Genomic DNA, 23,825 nt, shown 5'->3' with positions numbered 1-23,825 from the left:
CTCACCTTTTCCTCTGACAAACTTGCCACTAGTGGTTTTTCTCTGCTCTTATTTTCTGCTCATTTTTGTGCCCCTTTGTCTGCGCCAGTTTTTGGGTGAAAAACATCTCCCCTTAGCATCATCCTGCTGAGTTAGCATGTTTGTCAACACCTGTGCACCTACAGACTGAACCATTTGCTCCTCATCGGGGGGGGTGTTTCCAACTATTTTTACGGGTACAGATTAATTTTATTAACCCGTTTAATCTGCTGATATTAGCCATTTATGATCATAGTTGTGCTGATGTTTTTATAATAATTAGTAGGAGGAGGAAGAAATAGCAGTTTGTTTTTTCTCTATTTTGTGTCGTCACCTGTAATTGTTTTAAATTGCCTCATTTAATTGATTGATTCACAGCAGTGGTTAAATGTTGGCAGTGGCAGTGATAACATTAGTTTTATGTGATTTAGAATAAGATACAGATGTTTGAAAGGGTATTTCTGCAACTTAACAAGTCGACAAACATAACTGAAAGCCGATGACTTTCCAATTCTCTCCACTAAAAAAAAAATAGCTTTAGGTTAAAGATATTTTCATCTCTTGGTCGTTATTTGTCTCCAGCACAAAGATCAAATTTTCACATTGTTAGATTTATGTTGAATCTCCTTCGCTCTTTTTGTCTTAAACTGTGCATTTGAAAGGTAGGAGGAGATGCTGGGCTGCTAAGTTTTTGCTCTCATTTTCATAAGGTCTAAAAAGTCTTCTCTTCTGTGTGTGTGTGTGTGTATGTATGTCAAGACTCAGTAAGCAGTGAGTGGGAGGACAGACCACATACAGTGGCTGCTTGAAACTCCCAGCTTTATGCATAATGGATATTGGATTAGGCGTCCCAGTCCCTCTTGGAAGGCTAAACTAAAACACCCACTATGCATCATGGCCTCAAACAACCGAGAACAGGGCTGCTTCTGCAAAGTTCATGTGAGGTTAGAAATCATCACAAGCCAGGACCTGTAGTACTTGGACAGTATATCTAGCTATTTATTTTCCACGAGTTTAAAAATAAAGAAAATTACGATTTTTTTTTTTTTTGAAAGAATTGCAAAAAAAAAAAAAAAAAAACATGAGTGATTTCTGAAACACCTTTGGATTGGTCTCATTAAAACACCACAGTGCTCTGGTCCAGACGGGATTTCATTTCATTTGAGCTCCATAGCCTGCAAAACAGTTTACATAGTGGTACAGTAAGCACACCCTGTATCAACAGCATGAATGATATCAACTGGCAGTAGTCGGCTGAAAGCAGCTGGCTGATAAGACTTTCCCTTGTTCTGCTGATAAAGAGCCTGCGCACCATTCGACCCGTGGTTCGACCTTGCCAAGCTGGCAGCATGGTTTCGATGTTGGCTGTTACAGGTTTGAGGTGGATAAATACTAAACATTTATACATAATGGCGTCATATTATTTTGAGGTAATATCTTCCCATTATTGGGCTGCGGGTAAACAAGTTCCTCTTGTCAGATTAAGGTGTTTCTCTGAGGTCAGTTCATTTAAAAAGAAGAGTTCAACCAAAAACAAAGACTATTACCCATCAGGTATTTAAGAGTTTCTTGAATGTATTAGAGTTAAGTGTTGACAGGAAACATTAAGTGAGGCTGGAGATGTGGGTCCACAATCCTCTGAATTTGTATAAAACTGTTTTAAATATTGGAAAAAATCCTAGTCAATCTAATGAGGGTCTAATCTAGTTTCCCCTTTCTGAGAGGAAAAGGGGAAAAAACAAACATTAAGATTTATCTCCCAACCACAACACTAAGCTAAAAGCTAGCGTTATTGTGCTGTTTATCACTGCGTTATTAACCAGAGGGAAATCATCAAGTACTGAAGTCGATAGCTCCAATCTAATGCATCATCTCAATTCAGCTTCCCAATTCAGGACAGAGTTGCCTAATTCTGAATGACCTTTGCACCCTCATCTACTTTCATAAAAAGCATTCTTAATACTATATGAGATGAAATGGTTTGTTTGCTCTTCATAAATGGAGGCAGAGCTTGCAGAATTAAAAACGCAAAGCCTTTCATTTAAAATGGAAAAGCCAATAATACGGCAAAATATGAGTATTTGTTTAGAATTCATTCAAATGTACCCCCCCCCATCTACAGTGTATAAATTTATAATACATATAGAATTTTAGGAATTCAGGCAACGATTACTTAAGTGTTGCTTAAAGGCACTCCGACAGGTTGTTGTTTCCCTTTGGTTGAGGGGAAGTTACACCCACACAAACACGCACGACAAATGAGCACAGGAAACGTTTGTGGGACCTGACTCGAGCGCATTTTTATTGAACGTTTATAACTGTTAAAAACATGTATAAAATTGGTCCTGTTTCAGAAACAAGGCACGCATAGTCATGTCAATATTCAGTGTTCATGTCATTATTAGCATTATCATTTATCAACATCATCATCAGCATCATCAGCACGTTCCATCTCAGTATTTGTCTAATAGTAGTATCAAGCATTCCCTAATATAAAAACACGTTCCAATTTTTTTGTTTTTTTCACAGAGGTTAAAATTTTATTCCGAGCAGCAAGACAATATTCATGCAAAGACGGGAGTGGAGGAGAAGATGTGAGCTGACTGGACTGATGGGTCTTTAATAGTAGGTCTCCCGTTCCACCCAACCTGGACACACAAGGAGGGAAAACAAAACACACACAAGATTTAGAGGCAACCCCTTGGGTAGATTGGACAGGTTCAATATTTATACTTTGTTTAAAAGCATGCAAAGAGACGAGGGGAGGAGGAATAAGATTGAAGTTTCTCCACCTTCATCAAAATTAAAGATTATCCACAAGGCAGAGGGAGGTTTAGAGGAAAAGTACGAAAGAAATGGGAGGCAGAGAGGGAGAAGGAGGCACAAATGTGCAGAAAAACAAGAGTGCAGAGTGAGAGAGAAGTAGGAAAGATAATAAAAGCACGGATTCTGGGCTCACCTCCTGGGCTGCGTCTGAGGATCAGCTTACGGATTTCATCATAGATAAAGATGAGAAGGGAGTAGGGGAAGGCGCAGAACCACCAGTTGGGCCTGGAAAACACACACAAAAAAGAGATGAGAAAACTGATCCACAGCCCGAGGCCTGGGCGAGCAACATGTGGTAGGTGGAGCTAGCACGATTACAGAGTCAGCTAGCTATGCACATGCCTCACTGGTGGATTGTGAGGTGGGTTTCTGTGTTTCACTCACTTGAGAGGGTACATTCTGAGGGCGACGTCCATGCCCGGGCAATAGGAGAGGAAGGCAGCCAGGGCGGTCTCCTCGAACAGCCCAAAGATCAGGATCTTGTTCCTGAAACACACAGGGCAACAATTAAGACTCACTGGGAAAATAGAAGCTGAAACCCAAATAAGACAAGCAAATTCAAATAACTGAAAATGGCTGGATCTTAACAACTTTATCAGCTTGGTGCCAGGATTTCTAACTACTCACACTGAGCCAAGGAACTGACACAAACCACAGTCTAAAATGCATTTTAAATACAGTCTTGTTTATAGCCCAAAATAAACACAGAGGTTAACTGGAGTACTTCTTAGAAAAGCACAACAGCTAGTACAATGTGGAAAAGGAGAGGAGAGCCTCTGTGTATTTTATGATGAACCATCCGCAGCTAAGACTTTAGCAGTTCAGAGGTGGTCGAGCACACTGGCGTGCTTTCACAAACAGTGGGTGTTTTTGTGCTCACTTCATGCCCTGTTGGAAGACAGAGTTCCTCCTGGTCTTACAGATGATCAGATCGGCCCACTGCACGATGACGATGCTGACGAAGAAGGCCGTGTGGCAGGTGAACTCCACGATCTTCCTCTGCTCGTAAGTCTGACAGGAAACACGTGTTTCACAAGAGGTTATACCAGGTGTTGATGGCCGTATTATAGCCTTTACCTGTGGTCTGTGCTGTTAATGTTACTGACCCACTGCTGTCCGTAGCTGTCCTCCAGGTCGTTGACGTGTTTATTATCCCAGGACACTCTGATGCCCAGCAGGGTGGCAGGCAGGAAGCCGTTTTCAGCCAGAATCACAAAGTAGGTGAAGAAGCCGGCCAGTGCCTGGATCATACCTGCAGGAGAGAGACGTGATAGGACGAGGGCATTGAGTGAAGATATCCGACACCAAAATATATATGATATTTAATCATCTTTTCATTAATGATTGTAATTATGTTGTCTTTTGAGCAGTTTCAGACCAAAATTGTCTGTTTAGATTGGAGATTAAACCGGGGATCAATTAATGATTAGGTAAAAAAAATTTGCCTGTGGTCTTTTGGGAAAAATAAGATGAATGAGACAGTGAATGACTGTGTCAGTAAATTTTAATTTGTCAGTCTTTTGGGGATTTTTCAGGACTAAACCATTTTTCAATGGCCGAATTACTGAGTAAATTAATACATGAATGAGATTAGGTGATTTCGTCAGGAATCAGAGGCCTAATCAAATAAAACTGATTTACTGGTCTTTTAGTAAATGTCATTTTGAAATGGTTATGAGATTTATAAACCACAAAAACACAATTTAATTATTTTAAATGCCTGGCAAGATGCAAAGACACATAATAGGAGAATTAGTAGAGACACACAATTCAAGATCCTACATCCAAACTCTAAAAAAAATATTTGAAAGCAAAGGTACAGGTAGGTCAAAATATTTCTTTTTTTTTTTTTTTAAATGGCAACATACATGATCTTATTAAAACACTTAAGAGTGGTCAGCTTCTTTGTGAAATATCTCTTTGCCATGAAAAGGAAAAAAGGGTAACAGGAATGTCTCAACAAAAATACTGTCATTTCAACTTTGAGGGATGCAAAACTAGTACCAAAATTATAAGATGGTTGTATTTTCTTCTTATAAGGTACTTCAGGAAGTTCAGGGGGGTTAAAACCTATTTTTGGCTTCATTACCGAAGAGGGAGAATTCATGAGCCAAAGGCACTGCTCTATCATCACTCAAACACACAAACACACACACTCTAGTTCTCTATCAGTACGAGCCTATTTCTGGTGCATACCACTCTTCTGGTTATCTTGGACCACCCAGATACTGAGCTGCCTTTCCAGAAAAAAAATCTACCAAGGAACCGTGGATAGCAAACCCCTGGTTCTGGGGTTTGATTTCAGCAGGGCACTTGGTAAAATTGGATTTGAAATCGGGGTTTACCGATCTGTCCGTAGGCTATGCTGATGAGCCTCTCATTCACCAGTTTGTCTGTTTTGGGGTTTCTGGGCTGCCTCTTCATGATGTCGCTCTCAGCTGCTTCATAAGCCAGGGAGATGGCAGGGACCTTGGAGACAGGACACAGCATTAAGCAATGAACAACACTGATACAATAACTTACAAAACAAAAAACAAGAATCAGAAAAAGAAAAAGGGTTTTTTTCATTTGCATCCAAAAGCAAGTCATACAACCTAACAACAAACAATAATATATTCAGCATTATTGTTTCATTATGTTTCAGTCTAAATACTAGGCCTTACTGTTTGGAAACAAACTGCAAGAAGAGCAAGGTGGACATACTGTAACTTTTAGTTTAAATGCAAGTATTTCTATTGTTAAAGACAGTTGTCATTAAAGTTTACTTAAGTAATCAAGTAAATGCATTCGCAAATGTACATGTTTGCACCTTGTCAAGATGGCAAGAGTACTCTAAATTCCATATTGTCACATTCTGTATTTCTCTCACTTATACCACATTGTAAAAATTGAACACTATTGCAACACAAAGGCGTTAAGAGGCATCGATCGATCAGTCCTCACCATGTCAGTTCCCAGGTCGATACAGAGGATGGTGACGGTTCCCAGGGGCAGAGGGATGTTGGCGATGATGAAGAGGAGGAAGGGTGTGATCTCAGGGATGTTACTGGTCAGAGTGTAGGCGATGGACTTCTTCAAGTTGTCAAAGATCAGACGACCTGATGGGAATACGACACAAATAAATAAAGTCATTGTTTCAATGATTTTGAGCGTCCAGCTAAATAAGAGCAAACTCTCGAAGAAAATCCAGTAAATTAATTATAATTTTTCTGCTACATTAAGCTCAAGAAGTGTTTCATTGTTTAGTACAGTCTCTTACCTTCTTCCACACCGGTAACGATGGAGGCAAAGTTGTCGTCCAGCAGGATCATGTCAGCGGCCTGCTTGGAGACGTCAGATCCAGCGATACCCATGGCAACACCGATGTCAGCCTTCTTCAGGGCAGGAGAGTCGTTCACACCATCACCTGTCACAGCCACGATGGCACCCTGCGGGGGGGGGGGGGGGCGAGGAAAGTGTTCAGAGCAAAAATAACGCTTGTGTGTGGAAATTAAAACTCAGAAAGAGAAGGAAACAAGAAAAAAGGTACAAAAAAAAAAATGAAGAAGGAAAACTTCACACTGCTCTGTTCTGAACATGTTGCATTATCAAGATTAAAGATTTCATTTATTCAGCTGCCGATAGTATTTGCATCTTTTGAGGGTTGGTTGCCCTAAAATAAATTTAAAATAAATCTTTTTTTCTAGAAAAGGAATGCAGAGGAGCAAAAACTGTCACACGTTTTCTCACCAAAACAAATGTGTGACTTCAGCTGACAAAGGAAGTCAAACGAGTGTGTGTGTGTGTGTGTGTGTGTGTGTGTGTGTGTGTGTGTGTGTGTGTAAAAACCAAAACATTAAACTAAGATAACAGGTGTCACGTCCTGTTCAGACACGTGTCACCACTCTTAGTTTTTGAGTGACATTTCCATTTTCTTAAGTTACACTGCATCACACAGACTGTGTGAAGGGAAAGCCTCGGTGTTTTAAAAAGGTTTCAGGGCAGGGCTTTATTTGACAGTACAGGCAGCTGTGATGAAAGTGAATAAAAAAAACAGGTATTTTGGAGTAAAATGTTTTGATCTAAAGGTGACTACAGATAAAAAGCCCGTGAAACTTCCTTGAAATTTAAAAAGGACTATTTTGAACAGTCATTTGTCACATTACTTTAAGAATATTACTTTCCCACACAGTGTCAATATTTGAGCTGCCCACTCAAGTAGATTAAACAGCTCAACAAGTACATTTTTTAAGATGTATTAAAGGTGGTGTGAAGAATGAAGTCGGCAGTTCTCAGAAATATAGCTTATGTATTACTGTCTACTACAAGGCCTATAATTGATTCTGCTGTGCTCCTTTAGACACGGATTCTCCTCGGAGTAAATGGGGAGACATTTGAAGTTTAACCTCAGCTAACGCTGCCTCGCAAATAGCTTGGAAAGGACTATGTGGCTGAGTGACTGAACTGAAGTGAAGTTATTGGGCTCATAAGATGAAATGTCAACACCAAGTCATCAACAATCTCCCTCCCACTCGTCCTCCATGAAGCATGGTGGATGCACTGGAATACATCATGTTAATTAGTTCTGCAACTTTCAGACAGACTTTGAGCCGTGCTTGGAGGATGACTTTGCGAATTCGCTAGGAACCACCATGCTGTTCATGCTGTATTAAATTTGGTTATTTTCAGCTATTGTGTAGAACAGTGAAAAAAAAATGCTCTTTTTTTTAATATATCTATATCTCTCTCTCTCTTCATCTCTGTCTCTCTCTCTCTATCTAGATATCTAGATATAGATATACATAGGATCAATAGCTGAAACTCACACTATATCAGAAGAATATGTTGTTTGCTGTTGCGCTTGACCAGAACATAATTAACACAAACATGTAAATAATAAATAGCAGATAAAGTCCACACAACACTACAAAGAGTTTGTTCTGCCTACTGATGCACTCATGAATATTCACATGTGCGGGTGAGCGCACAGCTTGACAGATGTTATGCTTGATTATCCTGCTGCCTTAGTCATCAGACCAGGTAAATAATCATAAATAAGCATTACGGGATAGGGGTATCAAATATTCCCTCATGCATTTACATAATAAGGCACAGGCACATGCTGTGTTCGCCAAACAGTAAAACAGGAGCACAAGTACTGCCGTCTCCATGACTCGCACAAAAACACACGTACACATCTCCTCGTTTGTTTTGTTTCTACCTGTCTCTGGCAGCCCTCCACAATGATCAGTTTCTGCTGTGGGGAGGTTCTGGCGAAAACAATCTCAGTGTGATACTTCAGGATGTCGTCCAACTGCTCTGCGGACAGATCCTTCAGGTCTCCACCATGGACTACACAGGCCTTGGCATCTCTGGAGGGAGCACAGAGCCATTAGGTCTTTTTAAAATCATTCAGACTTAGCCTTGTTACTCAGTTCACTGCAGGCCCAGATGGAGATTATACTGGAATTTAACCAAGTGATAATATTATTCTACTTGTTTCTGTACTTACGCCAACCTGGTTTCTCAGTATTTTAAGTACCTTGGGTTGACTTCGTTGATTGGGATGTTCAGACGAGCAGCAATGTCCTCAACAGTCTCGTTGCCTTCGGAGATGATACCCACACCCTTAGCAATGGCCTTAGCTGTGATTGGATGATCACCTGTGACCATGATAACCTAGGAGAAGGCACATGAGTGCTGATGAGTTCAAGGAATCAACGCTGTCATTTATACAGTCAAAATACAGATTCACGAGCAATCGGGACACTTTTAAGAGAAGAGGAAGAGAAAAGAAAAAGGTGGCTTTATGCTATCTAAAAAAAACAAACAACATATTTTCATATTGGCTTTAAGGGCACACCTTGATTCCGGCGCTCCTGCATTTGCCGACAGCATCGGGCACAGCAGCACGAGGAGGGTCAATCATGGACATGAGGCCAATGAAGCACAGATTCTCAGTGGGGAAGTTCACTTCCTCAGTGTCAAAAGCAAAGCCCTCTTGGAACTGGTCATCGGGCAGGTTGAAATGGCAGAAACCTGGATGGAAGACAACAAAATGGAGTTTAAGATGAGGAGATCATGGCAATAAAGTGGGCTCTTTTTGAGCTTTTTGGCTCACTTAATAATTTCTTCTTCATATTGCATTTGACCATCATGTGAAGATTAATCTATCTTAACCTTTGATCAGGCGGCCTTAAAACTATGCCTGTCCACACATCGGGAAAATAAATACCCCATCGGCCAATCTTTACCCAGTACTCTCTCTCCCAGGCCTCCCAGTTCCAGGTAGGCGTTCTGGAAAGCATCTTTCATCTCCTCATCCAGAGGCTGCTCTTTGCCCTGGATCATGATGGTGGAGCAGCGGTCCAAAATCCTCTCTGGGGCTCCTTTCATCACCAGCAGGTGCTTGGTCTCTCCTTCAGCTCCGGAATTCTTGTGGATGGAAAGCTACGGGCAAATAAGAAAAAGTCAGTTTGAGCATCCATGCTGTCATATATGTTAATCTTCAACTTCAACTGAATATCAAAGAGGGAAGCTAAATCAAGATAAACTGAAAATGAAATGGCTAACAAAATGTGGAGTTAGACAAAAGGAATAACAAACTTAATTAGAACTCCATTGAGGCTCACGGAATAAACACAAATTATCTAAAAGTCTTCCTTAAGGTCACACAAAGATTTATTTTAACTAAGACTGGGTTTTTCCAAATGTCTGTTGCCAAGATCATTTTTACTTTGATGATTAACTGTCAACATTAGGAGGAGCCCATGGCATTTCCTAACCATTTTTTTTTTTAAATCCTGAAATTAATACTTCTATAATGGCACCTGAAAACAACACAAAAAAAAATTACTTTTTTTGTGAAATTATTTCCATAGCATTATGATGAAAAATTGTTTTTTTTAAAAGGCTGTTTTCATACCTGGTACTTGTTTGTGGAGTTGAATGGGATCTCAGCAATTTTGGGGTTTTTCTCTCTCATTCCCTGGACTGATCCGCAGCACAGCTCAATACACTTCAGCAGAGCCGATTCAGAGGCATCACCAGCAACATCTCTCTAGTGGAGGAAGATGGAGACGGGAGAACATTAACCATAGACACAATATAGCTAACTTTCCGATTTGTTTGGTTAAATATTGGTCTTCATATACAGTCTGTGGATCTGAATAACAAACATCCTAAATAGACTTTAATTACTCAATGGACCACTATGGCCCTTTAACACTAAACCTCTGTCTGTCAATAGTCCACATACTACACAGTTTTTTGTATTCCTCTACAATGCAAAACCATAAGAAGTAATGGAGATCATTTTGGGAAGCTGGCCATTTAAAAAAAAAAAAAAAAAAAAAAAAAAAGCTAATTGTCTTGATCTTTTCCATCATAATCACTGGCCTCAATAAACACCAACACCATGTTTACCCTCCTTTCACTCCTTTAAAAGTGACTCAGGGAAAAATGATGAGCAGTGAGAGACTGACTCGTAATCCATGTTGCCAGCCAGACAGGTGATTACAGGTGATTAACATATATACACACAAACACACACGTTAACACATTATCATCATTATTGGAAATCAGAGAGTGGGCTCCAAGGAAAGTCTGGGAGCCAAGAGATGTACTGGGTGTTTGTTTGTCTTTGTGTGTTTTCGGGGGTGGAGTTAACAATAATTATGTGATTACAACATGTGTGTGTGTACACTCCAGGGAGAGCGAGATAAGCTGGAAAATAAGCCTGTTGGCCTGACTGGTAAACATCTCAGTAAAAGTTATATTAGACTAAATTATAATTAGATAATTATTACAAAAAAATAAAGAGACCCCTACATTACTTTCCAGGGGGCATGAATTTTTGGTGCAGACTGACAGTGTTGGTACTGGTCGATTGTGCAATTTCTGTGTGTGCACTAAAATATTTTGTAATATTACTTAAATTCCAAGGGCTTCACAGGCAGTTAACCAGCTGGTTAGCTGACGTTAGCCGTTGCTTAGTCCCATCTGTGATTTGTCATTTTTCAAATCATAGGGGAACATACATAGTTGCATATGCCAATACTGAGGGATGAAGCTCAGACACTGTTCTTAACAAATGTGTCCAAAACCATGTTATCCTCATTCGAAAAAATAAAAATCTCCATAATAGCCACAGCATCATTATAGTATATATTCCCTTTAACAAAAAGTGAGGAGAAGTCAAATTTCAGTTTGACATTTAATATCATGTTTCAGTCTCTTGACAATCAGATTTGAACAAACAAGCAAGCAGCATTGACAAAGCACACTTGAACAAGTGCTGGCATTACTAGGAATGAATTCAGGACAACACCAGTAAAAAAGAACAATATGAGCGAGGAACACTTGTGGGTTTTACTGTAATTTCAAATTGTTTGGAAAAGGGCACATTCAAATTGTAAATTAGTCAGCATAACAGGACTTCTAAATCCTACCCACATAATGAGAACACGAACTACAGGCCTAGAACAACCAAAAAAAAAGCTTTCTTGTTGTTGAACAAAGGATGAAAGATAATACAGACTTCTGTTTTTAGTTCCAAAGAGCTAATTATTTCCCCGATAACATTAAAAAAAAACCTCTATTGTTTTAGTTGTTACCTCAGAGGGCTTAATATTTGTTATTATTTATTCAAGTAAACAGAAGAAGAGAAACGCAACTACAGGGGATAGGAGGGTTAAGAGTAAAAACATACCTTCAGGATAGGAAGGCTGTGCTGCTCAGCCAGGAACACGGCGCGGTTGCAAAGTCCGGCAATTCTAGCCAGGGCTGCCCAAGTGGCCGAGCTCCTGTCGAAGGAGGCACCGCTCTGGTTCTCGGTGGTGTCGGCCTCGTGGATCTGGTTGTCAAACCACATGTGGGCCACAGTCATCCTGTTCTGAGTCAGGGTGCCGGTTTTGTCGGAGCAGATGGTGGATGTAGAGCCCAGGGTCTCGACAGCTTCCAGGTTCTTCACCAGGCAGTTCTTTTTGGCCATGCGCTTAGCAGTCAGAGTCAGACACACCTAGAGACGGGATTGCTTGGGTTACTTAGGAGCTGAGTCATCTGTTGGATCCATAATTGGAGATTTAATATACGAGAAACACCAGGACTCACAGTGACAGTAGCCAGGAGACCTTCTGGCACGTTGGCGACAATGATACCGATAAGGAAGATGACGGCCTCCAGCCAGGTGTATCCAAGGATGAGGGAGAGAATGAAGAAGGACACGCCGAGGAAGACAGCTACGCCAGTGATGATGTGGATGAAGTGCTCAATCTCGATGGAGATGGGAGTGCGTCCAACTTCAAGCCCGGAGGCTAGCGTGGCGATACGACCCATGACAGTACGATCTCCAGTGCTGATCACGATACCACGGGCAGTTCCTGTAGCAAGGATGATTATATACTATTTAAAAATAACAGGAAAACATCTCTGATTCGCTACCGATAAAATGAAGCATTGTCTCTGAAAGGCTCTTGTCATACCTTCAACACAGTTGGTGGAGAAGAAAGCAATGTTCCTGGTCTCCAGTGGGTTCTCATTGGAGAAGTCAGGAGTACGAGTCTGGGGCTCTGATTCACCAGTCAGAGAGGAGTTGTCCACCTGAGAAATGAGACAGACTTTGATTTTTTGGAGGGAAAAAAAAAACAAAAACAAAAAAAACAAGAAAAACAAGGTAGCTACATTTGCCTTAGGACAAAAAAACTGATTTAAAAACAGAGATGCGAACAACTTAATTCCTAGAAGAGGAAAACACTTTCTCCTCCACCATTATTCCTTTTTTTCCTGTGGTTAAAACAGCTACTGAGGGGCAGTAGGCAGATTCTAGGCAAATGGCACTCTTTGGGTCCATGATGGAGCAATAGCTAAATGATTTACTAGCAGGTGTCAAGATTAAAAAAAAAAAAAAAAAAAGACTGGTGCAGCGGTTGATGGAAAGCAAGAGTTGTTCTTGGGTCTTGGGCTCAGTTCAGGACCCAGAATGGGTCACAGACCTGTTTTTGTCACCATGATAAGACTACTGCTAGTCACATGATAAGGCATGAGTCAGTTAAAATAGTGACTTCGAAGGAAAACTCTGAGAGGGCAATTTGCTGCTAATTCACAATCAAATGCCACTGTCCTACAATTAAATGTGAGAAATGTGAAAAAAAAAAAAGGGCTTGACATTGTTTGAAATTCATAGTAAAGACAACAGAGAGGTAGTAATCGCTCACATCTAGCACTGAGGCTTTATAAAGTCAAGCCTTCTGATTTCAAAAAGAAGTACATCACAAACTTCAAGGAGGTTCAAGGCACTGACAAACAGAATGTTTTTCAAGTGTCAACTAAAGCACAGCAGCAAACAGAAATTCAAAAAGTCAAAGTAACCCTTTAATGTTTTGATGGAATAATGGTTTTTCAGGTTGAATTCTTTAAAAATGGGTCCTAGGCAGAAGAAAACAACTTGTCCCAAAGCACCCACCTTGCAGCCGTGGGCAGAGATGATTCGCAGATCAGCAGGGATCCTGTCGCCACCTTTCACCTCCACCAAATCACCGACCACCACCTCCTCGGCGTTGATGCTCTTCTTCTCACCGTCACGGACAACCAGGGCTTGCTACGAGACAAGACGTGACGGAGACATGTAAGGCAAGGGAGAAGGTGAGACTGATGGCTTTATTTTCTAGATGTTTCAGTTGCCTCCACCTCCACGCCCTGCATACAAAGCCCAATATCTTCATAATAATGAGAATTATTTTCATGATTAACCTCAAAATTATTCAACAGGGCTAATGACATTCAGATTTCAAGAAGACTTGTTTTTGTATGGGAAAGTGTTGACGTGGTGGTGAGGTTTTTTTCAAAGAAGTGGCTTATCTCATGTTTTTCAGTAATTGCTTACGATCTTAGTACATTTATAAGTGTGTACAAATTAGTCTATGGGGCTTGAACGTTGACGCAGTAGCAGAAATAAAACTAAATGACGACAAACAGACAAATTAATAAAGGTTTAAAATGTGATGGGTACCTGTGGGACCAGGTTCTTGAATGAGTCCATGATCTTGGAGCTCTTGGCCTCTTGGTAGTAGGAGAAGCAACCAGTGATGATGACAACAGCAGAAAGCACAACACCCAGGTACAACTGTGAACATACATACACGACATTTAGATTTCCATGAGAACTTTAAATCTAATTTTGGGGAACAATGTAAACGATTCCAGTTCAGGACCGTTACCTTGCTTTGCACATCTCAATATCTTAACTTTTCAAGTAGGGGCCAGATTCTAACATTATTTACTGTATACATATATATTTCAAGGACCTTCTCTTACATTATCATTAGCAGGCTCGTCCTCCATTGCAGCCTGGATACCATAGGCCAGGAAACAGAGGATGGCACCAGTCCACAGAAGCATGGAGAAACCGCCAAACATCTGGATGAAGACAGAACAGGAGTGACCTTTTACGTCTGAAATTTGAGTAAGCAACTTCTCAATTTCCTTGAGGCTACATTTGAACTTAAACTCAGAAGCTAAAAGCCTTAAAAAGGCATCAATATCAACAACTGTATGAGACAGAATGCACCAGTCCTGTAATACCAAGACAGATAGCGTGCAATTTAAAACAAAGCTGACGTCACCTGTTTGCAGAATTTGACCCACTCAGGGGTGGTGGGAGGAGGAGTGAGGGCGTTGGGCCCATCACGGGCCAGAATCTCAGCAGCCTTCGCACTAGTCAAACCCTGATATGAGGAGAAGATAAAGATTCAGTCCCAACTGGGGTTACAACTTCAGATTCACGACCAGATGTTCTAAGATTTGTCAAGTGACTGAAAGTTGTCATGATGAAAGTCAGATAATCAACCATTTCTACTTATAAATACAATAATTTTAAGCACATCCTTATTGTTTGCCAGCCAACCACACACACACACAGACACAAACTAACTGACACATATTTAGTCCAAGAGGGAACTGTAGGTGCTACTAGTTGCCTAGCAACACAGCATCAACAGAAAAACAGGGCCATTTCCTTCATCGGCAGGTAGGAGGAAGAAAACAGGGAAGAATAAAGTAAATGAGGACAGTAAAGGAGAGGAGAAAGGATGTGGCCAATAAAATCATATGAAATCAGGGCAGAGGGGCTTCTGCAGCTAAAACATTATTCACAACTGCTGCATGTGCGCACACGCAGAGCTTGGAGACCTCAGTTTAGAGACGCGGATTAATTATTCTCCTTGATCTTTCCTGCATGACCAGGAGCACATTTGCATGAGGACAGAGGGCTAGTTGGAGTGTTTGATCCAACGTGTGGGGGGTTGTACGGTTGTCTTAATAGAGTAGAGGATTCTGCATGCTTCAAACACAAAGGGTCAGACAACATCGAAGAGCCAAATCATTCACAGGTTTTCTGATGTGGCTATAAAAGATGGCTTTTGGAACTGTTTATTAATATTTTATGGAAATATATATATGGTTATTGTTCACTGCATTCAGTTTTCGTTTTGACAATAAATTCAATTTAGGCCGTTTAAGTCACAGTTTGACATTTTGGGAAATATACTTACTTGTTTTCTTGCCAAGACTTAGATGAGAAGATTGATACCACTCCTATTCCTGTTTGGTGAATATTAAGCTACAGCCAGCGGCCAGTTAGCTTAGCTTAGCACAAAGACTGAGAGGAAACAGCAAACAGGCTCTGGCCAAAGGTAACAAAATCCACCTACTACCACCTCTAATGCTCACTAATTCTATTTCTTAGTTATATCTGATTTGTTTCATACTAAAACCAAAGTGTAAAAACATGTCTAATTAGCTATGGAACAGTCTAGGAAATAGACCCCCAGTAAAATGGTGAATTATTGTTTTTCCATTTCAGTTTTTGCACAGATTAAACAACAAAGATATAGCATCTTGATTAATGAGCTTTGGAGCTCCTGGTAAGCAGATTTTTTTTTTAACCTTTGAACAGAGCCCATGTCCCCATGTTTCCAGTCTATATGCAAAACTAAGCTAAGCTAAGCTAACCGGCCGCTGGTTGCCGCTTCATATTTAATGGATAGATGCATGAGCGGTATGGATCTTCTCACTTAATGCTTTGCAAGAAAGCAAATAAGAAAATTTCACTTTAAAAAAAGGTGGCACAAGAAATTCAATGCCATATATTTTGTCAAAATAAAAATGTGAATGGAAACACAGATCAGCATTTACTGCTGCGTGTTGAATACCAGCTAGTTTTTACATTATTCATAGTGAGTGATGAGCATCATCAGCAGCGATGATTTTTTTTTTTTTTTTTTTTTTTTTTTTAAATGGAGACTTTTTGATTGCCAATTACTGAAAGTCAGAAAAATACTTGGAGACAGCTACAAATTATCTGTTGGAAGGGGAATGTCTGGGGAAAATCTGCTTAAGACTTCAGCAATAAACACGTATAATTAGAAGGAAAAAAAAAAAATCATCCATCTCTGTCCGTCCACTCTTTGTCTCGCTCTGTCTCCTTTTCCCAACATGCTTTCCCCTCCTCCTCCTCCCCCTCTTCCTCTCCCTCTCCCAGCCCTCTCTCAATTGACAGTCTTTTGTTTGATAAACCCTGGGAGGGCTGAACCTGTAGTGGCTGATCACACCCCCAGTGACTCTTCACATCATGATGTGAGAGAAGATCTCTTCCCTCTTTAAACAAAGTCCTCTGTTTAATTCATCCAAGCCTCATTAATCATTCATACACTGAATGTCAACTGTCAGACTGAGGAGAAAAATGGAGGTCAACGGCAAACAGCAGCCAATAAACTGCTGATATTTGATATTTATTTGATCTCCCTGAGAAATGTAGACACTGTGATAGAAATATTCTTTTTCAAAAGTACATTATGATGCCAGAATTTGGAGACAAAAACACTGGCTGCAAAAAATTACATCTCAGTGTGACTGTTAAAGCTGCAGGTTACACACATTTCGGGTAGAAACACATTAAAAAAACTCACACACATACACAGACAAATAATACAGCACATTTTCCTCTTTATCTCACTCACATTGCTGAGGTCTGTTCCATATTTACGATTGAGCTCATCCAGGGTCAGCTTGTGATCATCCTGGAAGGACACGCAGAGAGAAGACAGTGGCATCAGTCCAGTGTTTATTTCTGTGTGCATCCACTGTATGTACTATGTGACATTTACAGCGCATTGTGTGCTGACCTTTCATTTCAAAATGACTACCTCTCACAAGTTAGAGCTACAACAATGACAGAGAAACAACTCGCAGTTTAGGGAAAAGGATGAATGGATGAGCAGCCTAAAAAAAAAAAAAAAAAAAAAAAAAAGACACAGGGCAAAGGAGAGGGAAGAGGGGAGTGGCAGAAAGAGGAGGAAGAGATGAGGAGAAAGAAAAGGAAGGGAAGGATAAAAGGGAAATTAATAGGAAGAGCAGAAGGAAAATGGTAATGATGATGATAAAAAAATGTAGTGAGAGAGTTGGGTAAGAAAAAAAGGACAAGTAGGCAGAGAAAAAAGGGGAAATAAACATTCAAGGTATATGCAAGTGTTAAGATTTAGCCAGATTTAAGATATCACACTATACAGTGAAACTCAGAGTTGAATTAAAGACTAATTTAATTTTCGATAGATAAAGAATAAGCTGTAATGGATCCAGAAATCAAACTATCTATTTTTAAAAATGAAAAATGTAATTAAAAAAAAAAACTCTTTCAAGCCTTTGATTATTGTGTTTTAGAACTTTAAGACTTTGAATCTTGACATTTTAGTTCTTGTATGTGGTTTTACATGAGAGAGAGTTAGCAAGTACATGAAAGGAGGAGAGGTAGAACAAATAAAAGTAACAATGGAGAGGATTGATTGGTCATATAGGAAGCAGGAGACACACTCACCATATCCACTTCCTTCTTCAGTTCATCCATATCCTTTTCTTTCTTCTTCCCCTTCCCTTTCTTCTTGCCGCCCTGCTCCGAGGTCGCAGCCAGCTCATACTGCTCACGTCCTTCCTGTAACCACAATTGAGGGGAAAGAAGGAGGAAAAAAAAAAATAAAAAAAAATTATGAAACACTTTTTAGTAAACCCAAAAAACCAAGTCTGAAAAAAAGATCATCTTCCACCTCAAACTAAGCCACCATTATACAGTGCTGGCTGATTTGTGGATGATATTTAGTGATGAGCACTACTGCCTTCAGCAGAAATCGAGACTGTACAACTGGGACACAATGTAGGCAGGGAAAGTGCAACAGGTCCCCCCCCCCCCAGCCGAGCAACGCAAAGGGCCAGAAATATACTTCACTTGTTGTTATACCAACTCTAGTCACAGGCAATGAGCTTGTTAGAAATGTGTTCTCATTTTTATCTCATTTTGACTCCGACAGTGCTTTGCAGAGCGCTCCATAGGCAGCACTCGAGCTCTGGTAAATGTTTTAACCGAGCTCCAACGTACACGGGGTATTCTGAAGCGTGCTTGTGATGCCCAGCCGCCCTTGAAGGTCCTGTATTATCTCTATAATGATAAAATAATGTTATAATTAATCTCATGTGAAACTGCAGCTTTCTGTGTTCGTCTCATGGCTCCTTCAGGTGGAGTTTTACAGTACTTGGCAGACGTGGAAGCAGTTTATATGGGTAATATTCTAGGAAAGTGAACTTCAGTTAACACATTGGTGAGATTAAAGCAGCGACGTACCCGCAGCTGTTTATATTGATCATAGCTGTATTACAGCCTCAAACTGGCACCAATATAATAAACTATTAGGAAAATTTCACAAAAATACGTTGAGATACAGATTGTTTTTGTACAAATAGGCTCTATGTTTTTTAGATTAGTGGTTCAAAGCCCCTTAAAACAAAACTTTTTGTGACACCTTGAAAAGAAACTTTGTTTACCTGCAACACCTCATCACAAAATTGCCGGTGTCTGTGCGTGACGGCCATTTCAAGCAAACATTCAAATTGTCTTATTTGAGTACTTTTAGGGGGCCTTAAGTTGAAAAATGACCTAATTAATCAAAAACAAAAAAGTCAGAAATGTGAGTATTATTTTGTGATTCTGTCAATCATCTAGTTCCCCGGGTGGGACCAACTGATTTAGCTCAACTGATAGCACAGGACAAACTAAAATATGTCTGACGTCGTAACGTTTGGATCGGAAAATATAAAATGCAAAATAAATAATTACTTTTTTTTAAAAATATGCCCACCTCCAACTGCCAGATGAAACTTTTCTGCATGATAACAAAGAGAGACCACGCATTAGTTACACACTGACTCCTGCTGAGGTGTGCCTGATGCAAAGCGAGAACGCCTGATGACTCAAAATGCCACAAGTAGTTTTGTCATACTACATCTTTTTAAGCCTCCTCCTGGGACCAGAAATAAAAAAAAACAGTAAACAGAGCTCAGTCTAAAACTGAGAAAGCTGTGGCCTAAATTAGAGAGACAAACTGTCAAAACCTTTAACTGACAGCCCAAAAAAAAAGAAAAAAGAAAAAAAAAAAAGAGTCACCTCTTAACTTGCCACACAGAGTTAGGTTAGAGATATCAAGAGCCCCGTTGGACGAGCAGAGAGTGAAAAAAAAGTGTCTTGCATCCAGGCTTTATCTTCAACACTGCCATCTGTCACTGCAAACAGACCTCCAAACAGACCTCCGTGGGGAACCACATTTTCAGAACTTGCAAACTTTTGAAAGGTTTTCCTTTGTGAAAGCCGATTTTTTTTAAAAAACTATTTTCCATCTGTTTCAGCCTCAACTTTGTGTTTCATCACCTGCTAGTCAGACTGCTTGCTTTATATGTTGTCTTTCATATGCACGTACCTCGATTATTGAGTATTAAACCTGATTAATCCGTGTGGAAGTGAAACTCAGGATATTAACATTCTGCTCCACGAGTAAATGCTTTCTGTTTTTGAGCCCATGATTATCACTAACTGCAGATTTAGAAGGATCAGTCAAGAGCTAAAGATCGTCACTTTTTACCGTCTACATCAAAAATTAAACCTAAAGGGAGCAGCGAGGGTCATGTGGTTTTTGGCCAGTTGGAAGATAAGCGTTTTTTTTCGCATGGTGGGACAGATTAGGCTGCTGGTTGAAACAAATTTCACTTGTTTAAACACCTACTTGGCAATAAAGGGTGTCACTGTCTCAGGCTTAAATACACAGAGCTTTATTCATTCACCAGCAGCTTTCCTAAACATAACCTTCACCAATTACATACCTCAGCCAACCCACAGAGTGGAACGATAAACCAGACTGGAGTCATTTACTGGTAACCACACTTGGGGACTTTTTTTTCTCTCTCTCTTTTTTTTTTTTTTTAACTCTGTGACAGAAATTCTCCCACTGTAAGCAAGAAAAGATTAATTAAATGGAGGGAATGTCTAAGTTTAGCCCTGGATCTCACAGAAAGACACACATAGTCATATATCCTGTTAATAATTCAAGTTGTGTAATAAAAAACACACTCTTAAAAAGGTACAGAAATGTCCTTAATTTGTGTAACTGGTCTCACTTGACATCCCCTGTCACACCATCAGCTCTGTCACTTTGGCACACCCTGTCCCCTTTCTGTCTCCGCTGTCTCCTTCACAGACATCCCCTCTCATTAATCAGGGGCCACTGTAGCTGACAGAGCAACGAGTGCCCGGGTGAAGACTGCCTCTTCTACACGGCTGTAAGCCAGAGGGTGTGAGAGACGGAGTGACGGAGAGAAGGTGAGATTGAGGGGGAAGAAAAAAAGAAAGAGAGAGACAGAGGAGGCAGGGGGTAGAAAAAAGGGGGCGCTGAGGTGAAATTTGAAATTTAAAAAGCCCAGAACATGCACCAATTCAAAAGTGAGTGTTAAGTCATGCACTAAATATAACAGTAAAACACAAAAAAGAGGTACGAAAATCACACGGCAGAAAAACTACAAGACTTCTATCATCTCTTAACCGACACAAAATCCTTCGACTTCACCATCTGTTACACAACTCCATCCTGTCCAGCCTGTCCTAGTGGTGAGCGGCCACCAGCACCTGCGAGAGCCTACGCTTGGTTTATAGACACCCCACCCGGATGTAATTATTCCGCGTTATCCAGATGGCCAGCGTAGCCGCTGCTGATAGAATTTTCACAAGGATGTGTGCATCCTTCCTCCAGACCGAGCATTCTGGACCATCGCCCTGAAGTATGACTACGGCTCTGAACAGTAAAACAAACTGCCAGCCTAAATGTATATCCGCTGAACTAGGATGGGGCTTTTTGATGATACTGATACTGTGCGACAATGGGAATGTGTCAACCGTTTTTGTTTTTTCCAGATTTTAAAATCACTAATACTAAGGTAGCTCTTCCCTTGACTATCTCTGACTGTGCTGGACAGCTGTTGGCAATGTTGCAGGTCTATAAGCAGGCCTTTGCGGCTGTACTTTACTTGCAGGATTTTTGCCTCAATGTGTCCAAGTACCTTTTTTTTTTCTTCTGTTTGTTTGAGGTATTTATTTCACTGGATCAATCAAAAAACTGACATTTCGGTCTTTTGTACAGACATTCGTGTTCCCCAGAGGGTGAATCCTACTGACTTTGATGATCGCACCACATCAGATTTTACCTGCTAAAACATCAGAATGCATTGTAGTTGTTAGCATGTTAACGTTTAGCTCAATAGTGCCCTAGCATTGCTCTAGACTCAGCTTTGTTTCTATAATCATGTTAGTTTAATCCCTGCATATATCACTTTCCACCAATATCACACAGGTTAAGAGAATAACTTTGTAACGCCTTGTTTTTATGTGTCCTCTGAGTAGTCAGTTTCTTGGAGAGGACTATGCAATTTGGTACTAATTGCATGGGAACAGACGGTGTTCTGAGGCAGCTGCCCACTTGGAACATGCTTTCTAATTTTTTTTACGTTTGCAGGAACCAGGTACTCATATAGTTGTTACGATAAATCAAGAAGAGATAAAGTCATAGAAAGAAGAAGAGATGGAGCTGGGGAACGTAAATGGATTTCCAGTGGAAATTTCTTCTAAAGTCTTGGTAATGTTAGTCTTGGTTTCTAAATTCAATATTTTTTGTACATTGAATTTTTTACAATATCATGGTACATATTTATGTTGCATTATAAAACTACAGATACCATGAATTAAGATTTTATCCATATTGCCCACTCCGTGACCCGCCAGTCCATGGTTTGCAACCAGGTGTGACATACATGAGTTTATGGACAGCATCACTTAACAGGTGAAACATTTGTAGGCTTCTTAGTGTGTGTGCTAAACACACACAGAGAGAGAGAGAGAGAGAGAGAGAGAGAGAGAGAGAGAGAGAGAGAGAGAGAGAGAGAGAGAGAGAATTAAGCCTGTGTGTGTTTCAGGTAGGTAACAGGAGATCGCAACACTAGACGCCGACACTGATTAGCGGTTAAGGCTCATGTATAATTCAGCACTGTACAGGGACCAGAGGTGTTAGCATGTTAGCAGGGAGGGAGGGAGGGAGCCTGCCGAAAGACCAAGTGACTACTAATGAGCTATTTGTCTGCATGCAACACCAAAGTGTGCAGCGGGAGCCATTTTGAAAACTCTTTAGAGGGCGATATTTTGGACACAAAATGACCCGGAGTGAGGCTCGCCCACACTGACATGATCAAATATGGACATCCTGGAAACAGTCCCAGTCATGGAAATATGCTAACTAATATTGTTTTTCTACTACATTGGCCTTTTTAAAGTTTCCCAGGGAGCCACCAGAGCAGAGTGTGTGTTCCCAGCACATGTTGTTATTGTTACTCGAGCCCCCTGGTTGGTTAAGCTGGGAAAACACTGAGCCTAGTTCTGGATCACTGTGGCCAGATCTTAGCCTCTGGACCCCCAAGGGCCCCCAGGGGCCATCTGGCTTTAGGGAAATAATTCACAAATAGTGGTCCAGAGCCCAAAGCTAGAACGCAGACTTCTAACAGACATGACAGGAGTACGAGTGGTTTATTTGAGCCTCATTGAAATACTAGGATATATTTATTGTTTCCTATGTTTATTTATAACATAAAATTACAGTAAATCACAATATAAAAACATTATTCCATTTTATAAAAAACTTGACCTCATCAACAGCACTGAACCAATTGTATATTATCAATATTATCAATCAAAGAATGGTATTTTGTTTTTTTTGTTTTTTTGTAACTGTCCAGGATTGGATCAAGTTACAGACAGAAAATTAATGTGCAACAATTACCAAATGACTGTTTAAATAATAATTAAAAATAAATAAAATAATGCCCAGAATTATCTGGCTCCACCTTCTTTCACTATTTTCTTACATTGTTTTAGGCTAAAGGATGAATTAAGTTAAATTATTGGCAGATTCTTTGATAAGAGAAACACAGGTTAGTCGCAGCCCTGGTGATTAATTTATGTTTTACACAACCTTGAGACCCGCAGTCAAAGAACATCAAAGAACATCCACAAGCGTGTTACGGTGTACCGACAAGTGTATTTCCTGAAAACTTTTTAACAATGAATGACACGTAGGGGCAATCAAACGCTGCTAGAGAAAACAAAAGAGCTCACTTAACAGCTTCTTTAGTTACCTGAAGAGTTCGCATAGCAACCAATAAGGTCTTGCATATCTGCAAGATCCAAACACCCATTATTTCAAGTGTACCACTTCAAGTAAATGAATGGAGAGAGAGGAAATGCCAGAATGGAAATGTTAACCCGTTTCAGAGCGCATTGTCCCTGACAACAGACTCAGCTGATATGCAGACATTCAGACTCAACCTGCCATTTACTGTTCTCGAAAGCTGCTCCCATATTAGACTAGCAGTTGTTTAAACATCTGACAGAAACAGTCAAGCCCATAGCTGCAGCACAGTCCCCCCCGTGTCCGCTCTTGACATTTCCGTTTAAAGACAGAGCAAAGTGAAAAAGTCAAGTTACCCGGCTGAGCTGTCTCAAAGTGTGATTTCTGCCCTGGCACCTCGGCCAAAGCTTTTGTTTTCAGCACAGTCTCTGAGCAGCTCCGTTTACTCAGTCGCAGCCCTGG

General features: G+C 40.4%; 1 protein-coding gene across 1 annotated transcript in view; it reads right to left on the bottom strand.

Annotated features, from left to right (window-relative positions):
• Positions 1 to 2,296: 2,296 nt before the first annotated feature.
• Positions 2,297 to 23,825, bottom strand: part of LOC120798093 (sodium/potassium-transporting ATPase subunit alpha-1) — a 29,889-nt gene continuing 8,360 nt past the window's right edge. The window contains exons 2-23 of the mRNA XM_040142115.1: positions 17,693 to 17,806; positions 16,839 to 16,898; positions 14,445 to 14,546; positions 14,137 to 14,238; positions 13,832 to 13,945; positions 13,286 to 13,420; positions 12,306 to 12,423; positions 11,935 to 12,203; positions 11,534 to 11,842; positions 9,749 to 9,883; positions 9,078 to 9,273; positions 8,687 to 8,862; positions 8,366 to 8,502; positions 8,045 to 8,195; positions 6,104 to 6,272; positions 5,788 to 5,942; positions 5,190 to 5,313; positions 3,951 to 4,096; positions 3,725 to 3,855; positions 3,229 to 3,330; positions 2,978 to 3,069; positions 2,297 to 2,666 (exon numbers count right to left, since the gene is read on the bottom strand). Coding sequence (XP_039998049.1) covers positions 2,638 to 2,666; positions 2,978 to 3,069; positions 3,229 to 3,330; positions 3,725 to 3,855; positions 3,951 to 4,096; positions 5,190 to 5,313; positions 5,788 to 5,942; positions 6,104 to 6,272; positions 8,045 to 8,195; positions 8,366 to 8,502; positions 8,687 to 8,862; positions 9,078 to 9,273; positions 9,749 to 9,883; positions 11,534 to 11,842; positions 11,935 to 12,203; positions 12,306 to 12,423; positions 13,286 to 13,420; positions 13,832 to 13,945; positions 14,137 to 14,238; positions 14,445 to 14,546; positions 16,839 to 16,898; positions 17,693 to 17,806 — 3,066 coding nt within the window. The 3' untranslated portion in view covers positions 2,297 to 2,637. The remainder of the gene's footprint in view (positions 2,667 to 2,977; positions 3,070 to 3,228; positions 3,331 to 3,724; positions 3,856 to 3,950; positions 4,097 to 5,189; positions 5,314 to 5,787; positions 5,943 to 6,103; positions 6,273 to 8,044; positions 8,196 to 8,365; positions 8,503 to 8,686; positions 8,863 to 9,077; positions 9,274 to 9,748; positions 9,884 to 11,533; positions 11,843 to 11,934; positions 12,204 to 12,305; positions 12,424 to 13,285; positions 13,421 to 13,831; positions 13,946 to 14,136; positions 14,239 to 14,444; positions 14,547 to 16,838; positions 16,899 to 17,692; positions 17,807 to 23,825) is intronic.

Source organism: Xiphias gladius, chromosome 13, assembly GCF_016859285.1.
Source record: "Xiphias gladius isolate SHS-SW01 ecotype Sanya breed wild chromosome 13, ASM1685928v1, whole genome shotgun sequence".
NCBI lineage: Eukaryota > Metazoa > Chordata > Actinopteri > Istiophoriformes > Xiphiidae > Xiphias > Xiphias gladius.
The sequence above is the reverse complement of the archived record's forward strand: the minus strand, read 5'-3'. Positions and strand labels throughout refer to the sequence as shown.